At 47.4% G+C, this 11,626-nt stretch overlaps 1 protein-coding gene across 2 annotated transcripts in view; it reads right to left on the reverse strand.

Annotated features, from left to right (window-relative positions):
- Positions 1-10,696, reverse strand: part of HEATR5A (HEAT repeat containing 5A) — a 238,349-nt gene extending 227,653 nt beyond the window's left edge. For both annotated transcript variants that reach the window (XM_073609190.1, XM_073609189.1), the window contains exon 1: positions 10,420-10,696. In XM_073609190.1, the coding sequence (XP_073465291.1) occupies positions 10,420-10,539 (120 nt within the window). In that variant the 5' untranslated portion in view covers positions 10,540-10,696. The remainder of the gene's footprint in view (positions 1-10,419) is intronic.
- Positions 10,697-11,626: the final 930 nt, after the last annotated feature.

Below are 11,626 nucleotides of genomic sequence, written 5' to 3' on the forward strand. Positions count from 1 at the left end.
TTTTCGACCAGACTGGTCCAACGGACTTCCGACGGACTTTTGAACGAACAGACACGATCACACCAAAGTCCAACGGATTCATACGTGATGGTGTACGACCGGACTAAAATAAGGAAGTTGATAGTCAGTAGCCAATAGCTGCCCTACCGTGGGTTTTCGTCCGTTGGACTAGCATACAGACGAGCGGATTTTTCAGCCTGACTCGAGTCCGTAGGAAAGATTTGAAGCATGTTTCAAATCTAAAGTCCGTCAGATTTTCAACTGGAAAAGTCCGCTGAAGCCCACACATGATCGGATTGGTCGCCGGACTCGGTCCGTCAGACCAGTTAGGTCGAAAAGTTTGCTCGTGTGTACGCTGCATAACTGTACATGGGATACAAAGTCTGCTTGGACGTTCTGGGCTTCTGGAATGTAGACCACCAAGATATTTGCCAGTTTTTTCTGGGCCCAAGACATCATGGGCTCGATTTCTTGGAGCAAGGTGGAGCTCCAAGTGCCCCTTTGTCTCTTCACATAGGAGACTACTGTGGTGTTGTCCATTTTCAATGAAACTGACTCCCTTCAGGAGGTGACTGAAGGCTACACCAAGCTGCCCGCAGTTCCAAGCCCGGGTTGTGGTGACAAGAGTCTCACCTGCCTTGTGCAAGCTCTGACCTGCAAAGGGCTCCCCATCCAGCACCGCTGGCATCTGTCGTGACCGTGACCCATGAGACTGAGGTGATGGAGTGGCACATGAGCAGATTTCTGCTCTGATGCCACCAAAAGAGGCTGTTCCTCATTACTGTTATATAAATAAGTTGGTTGCCATCTCTCGAGTTCCATTGCTAGAGAAACCCTATCTGAAAAGGGTGCAGCCTCCACAGAGACCATTTGATCATGGGGGGGGGGGGGGGGGTGTCATAGAAACCATTGTGCCGATAATTTTTAAGCACTGTGAGGCCTTCAGACGCAAGGAGGTTAGAGCCCGTGACACTCTCTCGTAGAACTGGGATCTTTTCCGCTGGCAGAGAGACAGTACTTTCCACAGTTTCAAACTGTGCCCCTAGGTAAACCATGCGCTGTACTGGTTCCAGATGGCTTTTCTCCAAGCTTAGCAGCCAACCGACTTCGAGTAATGTTGTGATGACCTGAGCTCTGTGGACCAGCAGCTGCTTTTTGCCTTGGGATAGTAACAGAAGGTCATCGAGATAGTGGTACAACTATATCCCTTTTGTTCTGATGAGGGCCACCATGGCCAGAAGAACTTTTGAAAAGACTCGAGGTGAAGTTGTCTGCCCAAAAGGGAGGTAGGAGAACTGTAGATGTTCCGACCCTGAACCGGAGGCATTTGTGGAAATCTTCTGCTACAGGCACGTGGAAAGGCATTCTTTAACCACTTCAATACCAGGCACTTAGACACCTTCCCACCCAGGCTAATTTTCAGCTTTCAGCGCTGTTGCAATTTGAATGACAATTGCGCGGTCATACAACACAGTACCCAAACAAATCTTTTATAATTTTGTTCACACAAATTAAGCTTTATTTTGGTGGTATTTGATCACCTCTGCGGTTTTTATTTTTTGCGCAACAAATAAAAAAAGACCGAAAATTTAAAAAAAAAAACAAGTTTTTCTTTGTTTCTGTTAAAATTTTTTGTAAATAAGTACGTTTTCTTCTTCAATGACGGGCACTGATGGGCACCGATGAGGTGGCACTGATGAGGTGGCACTAATAGGTGGCACTGGTATGCGGCACTCATAGGTGGCATTGATTGGTACTTATGGGTGGCACTGACAGGTGGCACTGATAAAACCGATTGGTGGCATTGCTGGGCAGAACTGAAGCATAATGGTGCCAATCAGTGCCCATTTGTGGGCACTGATTGGCACAGATTGGGCACATGTGGATGGCCATGGGGTACATACCTGGCCATCCACATGCTGCCCCTTCCCAGGTGGTCCTAGTGGCAATCAGCGCAGACCCCCCTTGTCAGGAGAGCCGCCGATCGGCTCTCCTCTACTCGCGTCTGTCAGACGCGAGTGAGGAAAAGCCGATCAATGGCTCTTCCTTTTGACATCATGATCAGCCGTGATTGGACACAGCTGATCACGTGGTAAAGAGCCTCCACCGGAGGCTCTTTACCAAGATCGATGTAGCGGTGTGTCAGGCTGACACACCGTTCCACCGATCGCCGCGATGCGCGCCGCGGCATTTTATCCTGCTGGACGTCATATGACGCCCAGTCAGGATAACGGAACCACCGCCCGGCCATCATCTGCTATGGGCCGGGCGGGAAGTGGTTAAGTTGATTGAGACTACCCAATCGCCTGGCTACACGGCTACACCGAGTCTCCATTTTGAATCTTTCGGGTTATTTAAACTTCTTTAAGTTACAGTTACATAGTAGGTGAGGTTGAAAAAAAAAAATGACACAAGTCCATGAAGTCCAACCTATGTGTGTGATTATATGTCAGTATTACCTTGTATATCCCTGTATGTTGTGGTCGTTCAGGTGCTTATCTAATAGTTTCTTGAAACTATCGATGCTCTCCGCTGAGACGGGAATTCCACAACCTTGCCGCTCCTACAGTAAAGAACCCTCTACGTAGTTTAAGATTAAAACTCCTTACTTCTAATTTTAATGAGTGGCCAGTAGTCTTGTTAAACTCCCTTCCGCAAAAAAGTTTTATCCCTATTGTGGGGTCACCAGTATGGTATTTGTAAATTGAAATCATATCCCCTCTCAAGCGTCTCTTCTCCAGAGAGAATAAGTTCAGTGCTATCAACCTTTCCTCATAACTAATATCCTCCAGACCCTTTATTAGCTTTGTTGCCCTTCTTTGTACTCGCTCTATTTCCAGTACATCCTTCCTGAGGACCGGTGCCCAGAACTGGACAGCATATTCTAGGTGCGGCCGGACCAGAGTCTTGTAGAGGGGGGAGAATTACCGTTTTATCTCTGGAATGAATCCCCTTTTTAATGCATGCCAATATTCCGTTTGCTTTGTTAGCAGCAGCTTAGCATTGCATGCCATTGCTGAGCCTATAAACTACTAGGACCCCCAGGTCCTTTTCCATCCTAGATTCCCCCAGAGGTTCTCCCCCCAGTGTATAGATTGCATTCATATTTTTGCCACCCAAAAGCATTATTTTACATTTTTATACATTGAGCCTCGTTTACCCTGTAGTTGCCCACCCCATTACTTTGATCAGATCTTTTTGCAAGGTTTCCACATCCTGCGGAGAAGTTATTGCCCTGCTTAGCTTAGTATCGTCCGCAAATACATTGATTGAACTGTTTACCCCATCCTCCAGTTCGTTTATGAACAAATTAAACAGGATTGGTCCCAGCACAGAACCCTGGGGGACCCCACTACCCATCCCTGACCATTCCGAGTACTCCATTTATCACCACCCTCTGAACTCACCCTTGAAGTCAGTTTTCAATCCATGTACTCACCCTATGGTCCATGTCAATGGACCTTATTTTGTACAGTAAACGTTTATGGGGGACTGTGTTAGATGCTTTTTCAAAATCCAGATACACCACGTCTACGGGCCTTCCTTTATCTAGATGGCAACTTACCTCCTCATAGAAGGTTAATAGATTGGTTTAGCAAGAATGATTCTTCATGAATCCATGCTGATTACTGCTAATGATACCGTTCTCATTACTAAAATCTTGTATATAGTCCCTTATCATCCCCTCCAAGAGTTTACATACTATTGATGTTAGGCTAACTGGTCTGTAATTCCCAGGGATGTATTTTGGGCCCTTTTTAAATATTGGTGCTACATTGGCTTTTCTCCAATCAGCTGGTACCATTCCACTCAGTAGCCTGTCAGTAAAAATTAGGAATAATGGTCTGGCAATTACTTGACTGAGTTCCCCAAGTACTCTCGGGTGCAAGCCATCTGGTCCCGGTGATTAATGTTAAGTTTCCCAAGTCTAATTTTAATTCTGTCCTCTGTTAACCATGGAGGTGCTTCCTGTGATGTGTCATGAGGATAAACACTGCAGTTTTGGTTACTGAAGCCCCCCCGATTCCCTCGTGAAGACTGAGGAGAAAAAAAAATTCAATACTGTCTCAGAACGTCCCACACTCCGCTTGAGTGCTTCCGTCAGTATACCACTTCCTCCCAGTCTGGACTCAGATATCAGATATTCCAACTGCTCCCAAGCACAAAACAAGGTGAGACTTGCTTAGATACTAACATGGACTAACTTTTTATTAGAACCAGAATACAGTGGAAGATGAGGTTCCCCCCTCCTGCTCATATTACTCTAACAATACACCTGTAACCTAATTAACATGAGCTAGTTTACTAAATCATTTACCCAGACCAGATGATTTAGAGACATGACCTGTAGGACACAGACTTGTGGGCACCGAACTTCACACAGTAGTATAAACACAATAGCAGGAGCTAATTACAATTAACAATACAAACAATCTCCCCCCTCCTCAGCCTAGTCATCAACAACTATAGTAGGAGTAGACTGTTCGCCTCCTAGCCAGTCCTGGAGGCTAATGTGATCAGCTCACTCAATTAACAGGTTGAGTTCAGAATCAAACAAACCAATAATAGTCTCTACATACATCCTGGGAGATATTGTGGACAATTACTACTGTCCCATTTTAAGTAGTCCAAGATATATTTTCTCACTCACCCTGTGCCAGGATAGCACAGGGTGACTTAGACATAACAGGTGTATGGGGAGCTGAAACAAGGGCATCCCCTACTTTCCAAGGGATTCTGAGTTCCACGGGCCCTCCCGTCACAAATACCTTTGCCATCTCCCCATCCTTTGTAACCAGATGTCCTTCCTCATTCTTTATGGGGCCAATATGGTCTTTCCTCCCTTTTTTACTGTTTACATACTTAAAGAATTTCTTGGGATTTTTTTTGCTCTCCTCCGCTATGTGTCTTTCATGTTCTATCTTAGCCATCCTTACTGCACTCTTACATTTCTTGTTGCATTCTTTATAAAGTCTGAATGCTGAGGATGATCCCTCAACCTTGTATTTTTTGAAGGCCTTCTCCTTTGCTTTTATATGCATTTTTACACTGGAGTTAAGCCATCCAGGACTTTTGTTTGCTCTTTTAAATTAATTACCCAACGGGATGCATTGGCTAATGCCCTTATAGCAAACCCATCTCTCCTCCATGCTCTTTGTTCCTAAGATTTTATCCCAATTTATGCCTTCTAGCAAGGTTCGTAGTTTAGGGAAGTTGGCTCTTTTGAAATTCAGTGTCTTTGTATTCCCCTTATGTTTCCTATTTGTGTGATTTATACTGAAGCCAATTGACCTGTGATCACGGTTTCCTAAATTGCCCAGTATTTCCACATCCGTGATCAGGTCTGTATTGTTGGTAATCACTAGATCCAGTAACGCTTTATTTCTAGTTGGTGCGTCTACCATCTGACCCATAAAATTGTCATTTAGGAACTGGTGAACCTTAGATAAATGCGTGGTTCCCGCCGCCTAGTCTATGTCTGGATAATTAAAATCCCCCATTATGATAACACTTCCCATCCTTGCTGCTAATCCAATTTGTGATAGATCTGTCCCCCCTTCCTCCCTCAGGTTAGGGGGCCTATAGCATACTCCCAGTATTTTACCCTTAGCTTCAGCCCTTTGGAGCTCTACTCATAAAGATTCCACCTCCTCCCTAGCTCCCTTAGTAATGTCATCTCTCACATTCACTTGTATATTATTCTTGATATATCGGCATACCCCCCCTCCTTTTTTACCCTCTCTATCCTTGCGATAAAGGGTATGCCCTTGAATGGTTGCCAGCCAATCATGAGAGCTGTTGAACCAGGTCTCTGAAATGCCCACAAAATTCAAATCCTCCTTGTACTACAGTATCTCTAGTTCACCCATCTTGTCCGCCAGGCTCCTGGCATTGATGAACATGCCACGTAGTTTAGACCGGTCGCATTTTATCCTCTTATTGGGTGTTCCGAGATTGCAACTAGGACTTGCTACTATACTTACCTTGGGTTTATGTGCTTTGGACAACCTATCACTAGTGCCCCCAATACTACTCTGGAATATGTTCAGTGCTGACTATCTCTACCTCTGGACCCTCCTCCCTGTCGCCAAGTTTAAAAACCCCTCTAACTTTTTGGCCATCTTCATTCCCAGCTGATCGGCACCCTCCTCATTTAGGTGCAGTCCATCCCTTCCCTTCTATAGTACTGGTTATCGACTGAGAAGTCGGCCCAGTCCTCCAGGAACCCAAACCCCTCCTTACTACACCAGCTCTTCAGCCACTTGTTTACTTCCCTAATCTCCCTCTGCCTATCTGGTGTGGCTCGATGTAACGGTAGTATTCCTGAGAATACTACCTTGGAGGTCCTTTTCCTCAATTTAGCCCCCAAGTCCCTAAAATCATTCTTTAGGACACTCCATCTGCCTCAGACTTTGTCATTAAGTTAGGTCTATCACGGGGCGCCATGAACAGTTTTTTTTTTAGCACTAAGAAGGGACCCTTTGGAACTCTTCGCCTTTCAGGACAGGCACCATGGCTCCCTGTGCCATCAGTGAATCCACATAGGACAATAACACCTGCTTCTTTTCTTCTGACAGTACTGGTGAAGGACCGTGTGTGGCCTGCAGAGACTGTCTTGATGGACCAATAATCCGAGATTGAGGCCACCTAGACGTCCCGGAAGAGAAGCAGGGCCCGATCTCAAAACGACTTGGCTGGCTCGTGTCTGCTGGACGCCTGGCTCTTAGTGGGCTTTGGAAGGGTGTCCGACCTCTGTTCTAATTCCTTCTGGAATACCGGCTGGGCCTGTAAGAGTGTGCTTCTCTTGACTGCTCAGTACTGCGTCTTCTCCGCTGGGGCCTCTTCTGGCTGAGCAGACGCCTATCCTGGGGCAAGAAGCCCGACTTCCCACCCGTGGCCTGGGCTATGGTGCTATCCAGCCTGTTGCCAAAGAGGGCCCTTCAGAAGGGATCCTACACCAGGCTTGCTTAGATGCTGGATCAGCGAGCCAAGAACGTAACCATAAGGCCCGCTTAGCCGTGACCAAGGATAGCATAGTCCGGGCCAACAGGCAGATCAGGTCGATAGAAGCTTCCCCCAGGAAGGCCGCTGCCAGCTTCAATTCCAGGACTGCCGAGCCCCTGGCCAGTTCTTCTGAAACGCCCTTGAGCACGGAGTCCACATTTTCTATCCAAGCTTCCATCGCCTTGGACATGGCTACAAGGGCCATAGCGGTTTTACAAGCCATACCTGCTAGCACGTATATATTCGAGGTCTTGATCTATTCTCCTCTCAAGCCGTCCTTAGAGGAAGAGTGACATGTTTGGCTAATAGCATCAATGCTGCATCTACCAGGGGAGCGTTTTCCAGATGCTTCACTTCCTCTGCCTTGAAGGGTTATAATCTGGAGGTTTTGCTTGACAAAGAAGTTTTCTTTTCTACTTTGCTCCATTCTTCATCAATGATATCCTTCAACTCTGAAAGGAGAGGGAAATTGGAGCGCTCCTTCCCCAAATGCTTAAAGAATTTCCTTTGTTTAGCCGGGAGAGTGGAAGGATCTTCCCACTTAAGGACCTCTTAAGGCTGGGATAGGCCTGGCTCCTCCTGGACCTCGTCAGCCAGGGAGCCTGATAAACTGGCTCTGCGAGCGGGTTGTACCGCACTCCTTCAGGAATTGCTGCACCACACGCTTAACTAGTGACTCCATATGTCGGCTTTCAGTCTCTTTTTCCCTCCCAACCACCTGGGCATAACATGAGTCGCACAAGGACTTGCCCTCCGGGACTTGTGTCCCACATCCCCAGCGGGCTCTGCGATCAGAGCGGCTGTCATGACGGTGGGTGCGGTGTCTGGAGGAGGAATGGGAACATCTCCTCCGTTGATGGGTCCTAGACGGAGGGTCATGTCTGGACCTAGATAAGGAAAATTGACATTGCGGCCTGGCAAGGTCCCCGTCGTCTCATACAGTGAACTGTCGATCCGACCTGGAAGGGATAATAAAAGAAGGGTAGGAAAAAGCAGGACATTAGGGCATATGTCCATCCAACCGTGGACCTGGCCCCCACTCCTCACACCCCCACGTACCTAGAGCGTGAGGGCTGGCCGCACGGAAGAGGTGACCTGTCCATGGCACCCTGGAGGACGAATAGGTGACGATCCTGCAGTCTTGTAGGAACACCCCATGTCTTAGGAGGAAGGAGTAAAAATGGCAGTACAGAGAACGTACTTCCCCTTTAAGATCCATCTCTCCCCCCTGCCCACCATAGTCCTGGGCTGGAGCTTACCTTGTCCCGAGTGCCTGGGGGAGCTGCCGCAGACTGCCCACAGGAATCCCCAATGTGACAGGGGCTAGCAAGGATTTAAAGTCACTGCCGTGCCCGGTCCACGCAATGGTGACTCGCTGTAGAGCGCCTGCGCAGCCGCCGGGTTTTGTGATCAAATACCACAAAAAGAAAGCTCTATTTGTGGGGGAAAAAAGGACGTCAATTTTGTTTAGGTACAACGTCGCACGACCGCGCAATTGTCGTTTAAAGTGCAACAGCGCTGAAAACTAAAAATTGGTCTGGGAAGGAAGGGGGTGAAAATGCCCTGTATTGAACCGGTTAATAACATTGAAATATGACTTGTGTTGCAATTGTACATGCTATATTATCATTTTTCACTATGCCATTCTTTTGTCCCATGAAAGTGGAGTTACCCTTTAAAGTAACATCCACCATTCACAAAAAGTTCAATAAACTATTCCCCACCCCTGATGTCATAATGACATCCCAAACTCAACAAAACTGCAGTTTATTTTATCCAGTCACTCCACACGCTCCAACCCCTTTTCATTATCTGCCATTATTCTTTATTTTTTATATTTATTATTTTTATTCCAGTTTTTTCTTTTTCCCATGGCGGTTGGTAATTCTAATATCACATTGGGAGCAATTTACTAAATCTGGTGCACACAGAATGTGGGGCAGCTATGCATAGTAACCAATCAGCTTCTACTTTGTTCAATTAAGCTTTGACAATAAAACATAGAAGCTGATTGGTTACTATGCAGAACATCGCCACATTCTGTGTGCAGCAGATTTAGTAAATCTCCCCCTTTAATTCACACTGCATTTGTCACATACCTGAAGAATGGGTCCTGCACAACCCCAAAATGTCACTACTTTCACTGTTTGATAAAACCTTTGGACGTTTTCTCAGAGATCCCTGGTGTGCTGGTTGCTCATGGTTGTGATGCAGTAGTGTGTCATTTTGGGGGCTAAAACAGGTAGGCAGTGACATACTGCCCCCTCATTGCCTGTCAAATGCCTCCTCCCATGAAACGTTATTCATGGTCAAATAGCTTTTCAAGGGTGTTTCACAGATGATGGCTGTTGAATGCCAAGTATCTTGTTTTCAGCTGACAGAAAACTTTGCACTCAGTAAAGTGTGTGTCCATCACTACTGATCAGCACAGACAGTTCACACTGCAGGTGATAGGAGTCATTAACCTGTTTCCTCCTACACTGAGCCCACCAGCCTGCCATAGACTTTCCCAGCACACATGACAGGTGGAGGACTCTTGCAGGCACCCACTAGTTGTGTCCACTCAGTACACTATGGTGGTCACCCCAGCTGTAGTTGTGGCCCCTCAGTAAAGTGTGGTCACCCCAGCTGCAGTTGTGGCCCCTCTTTACACTATGGTCACCCCAGCTGAAGTTGAGTCCCCTCAGTAAAGTGTGGTCACCCCAGCTGCAGTTGTGGCCCCTCATTAAACTATGGTGGTCACCCCAGCTGCAGTTGAGTCCCCTCAGTACAGTGTGGTCACCCCAGCTGCAGTTGTGGCCCCTCATTACACTATGGTGGTCACCCCAGCTGCAGTTGAGTCCCCTCAGTACAGTGTAGTCACCCCAGCTGCAGTTGTGGCCCCTCATTACACTATGGTGGTCACCCCAGCCGCAGTTGTGGCCCCTTATTACACTATGGTCTCCCCAGCTGAAGTTGTGGCCCCTCAGTACACTATGGTGGTCACCCCAGCTGCAGTTGAGTCCCCTCAGTACAGTGTGGTCACCCCAGCTGCAGTTGTGGCCCCTCATTACACTATGGTGGTCACCCCAGCTGCAGTTGAGTCCCCTCAGTACAGTGTAGTCACCCCAGCTGCAGTTGTGGCCCCTCATTACACTATGGTGGTCACCCCAGCCGCAGTTGTGGCCCCTTATTACACTATGGTCTCCCCAGCTGAAGTTGTGGCCCCTCAGTACACTATGGTGGTCACCCCAGCCGCAGTTGTGGCCCCTCAGTACAGTGTGGTCACCCCAGATGCAGTTGTGGCCCTCAGTACAGTGTGGTCACCCCAGCTGCAGTTGTGGCCCTCAGTACAGTGTGGTCACCCCAGCTGCAGTTGTGGCCCCTCAGTACAGTGTGGTCACCCCAGATGCAGTTGTGTCCCCTCCTCATTACCCGAGCTGTGACGGGCAGCACCATCCTCAGATACTGGAGCCATTCTAATACACGCAGAGCCCGCTGTGGCTCCTCCAGGCTAGACACATCCAGCAGCTGCAGCTGCTCCGAGCGCTCCATTCCTCGGTAAAAAGAGCCGTGACAATCACATCTGGGCTCTGCACACAGGTCTGCCAAGGACTCCAACCCTTCTATCGGCAATCGTCTTCAAGACCTGTCAAATCCACGGATCGGAACAAGGAGGTCTGGCTGCAGAGTGGAGCTTCGCGTTTGACAGGAAGCATGTGCCCTAAAAGAAAAAAAAAAAAGTGGAGTGGAGGCCACGTGCTTCCCGTCAAACGTGGAGCTCCACTCCGCAGTCAGACCCCTCTCTTTCCCAATTATATCTGGGTGCAGACTGGAGCTCGACTCTCCGCAGGAAACATGCGTCCTCCACTGGTTTTTCTTTTAATTACCTTTAACCCTTTTACTGCTAGAGCCGGTTTTTGCATCTTCTGCACACATGTTTAACCGCTTAATGACCACCCATGGCAAATATAATGCGACAGGGCGGCCGCACTGCGCTAAATGATTTACCTGGTGCGTTATCTGTGCACCGGAGTAGAGAGTGCACCCCACTCCCCCGGCTGTGCTGCGATTTGCTGCAGCATCAACCAACCTGCCAGTCGCTGATTGGTCCCCGGCAGCCGACGATCGGCTCTGGAGATTACCGAAGAGAGTCCTGTGTAGGTAAACAAACTTCTGACAGCAGCAACGTGCTGTTTTTTTTTTTACTAAGCACATTGCTTAGAAAAGCCAGCACACAGGACACACAGTAACACATGTTATTTCACACATTTAACCCTTTGATTGCCATTGATGTTACCCCCTTCTCAGCAAGTGTCATTAGTAAAGTGACTGCATATTTTCACCACTGATCACTGTATTACTGTCACTGGTTCCCAAAAAAGTGTCAGTTCGTGTCTGATTGTCCGCTGCAATTTTGCAGTCCCGCTATAAGTCGCTGCTCACTGCCATTACTAGTAAAAAAAAATTTCCATAAATAAATCCCATAGTTTGTAGATGCTATAACTTTTGCACAAACCAATCAATATACGCTTATTGGGATTTTTTTCTACCAAAAACATGAAGCAAAATACATATTGGCCTAAACTGATGAAGACATTTTTTTGCCTTTTTTTTGATGTTTTATAGCAGAAAGTAAAAA

Source organism: Aquarana catesbeiana, linkage group LG13, assembly GCF_042186555.1.
Source record: "Aquarana catesbeiana isolate 2022-GZ linkage group LG13, ASM4218655v1, whole genome shotgun sequence".
Classification (NCBI taxonomy): domain Eukaryota; kingdom Metazoa; phylum Chordata; class Amphibia; order Anura; family Ranidae; genus Aquarana; species Aquarana catesbeiana.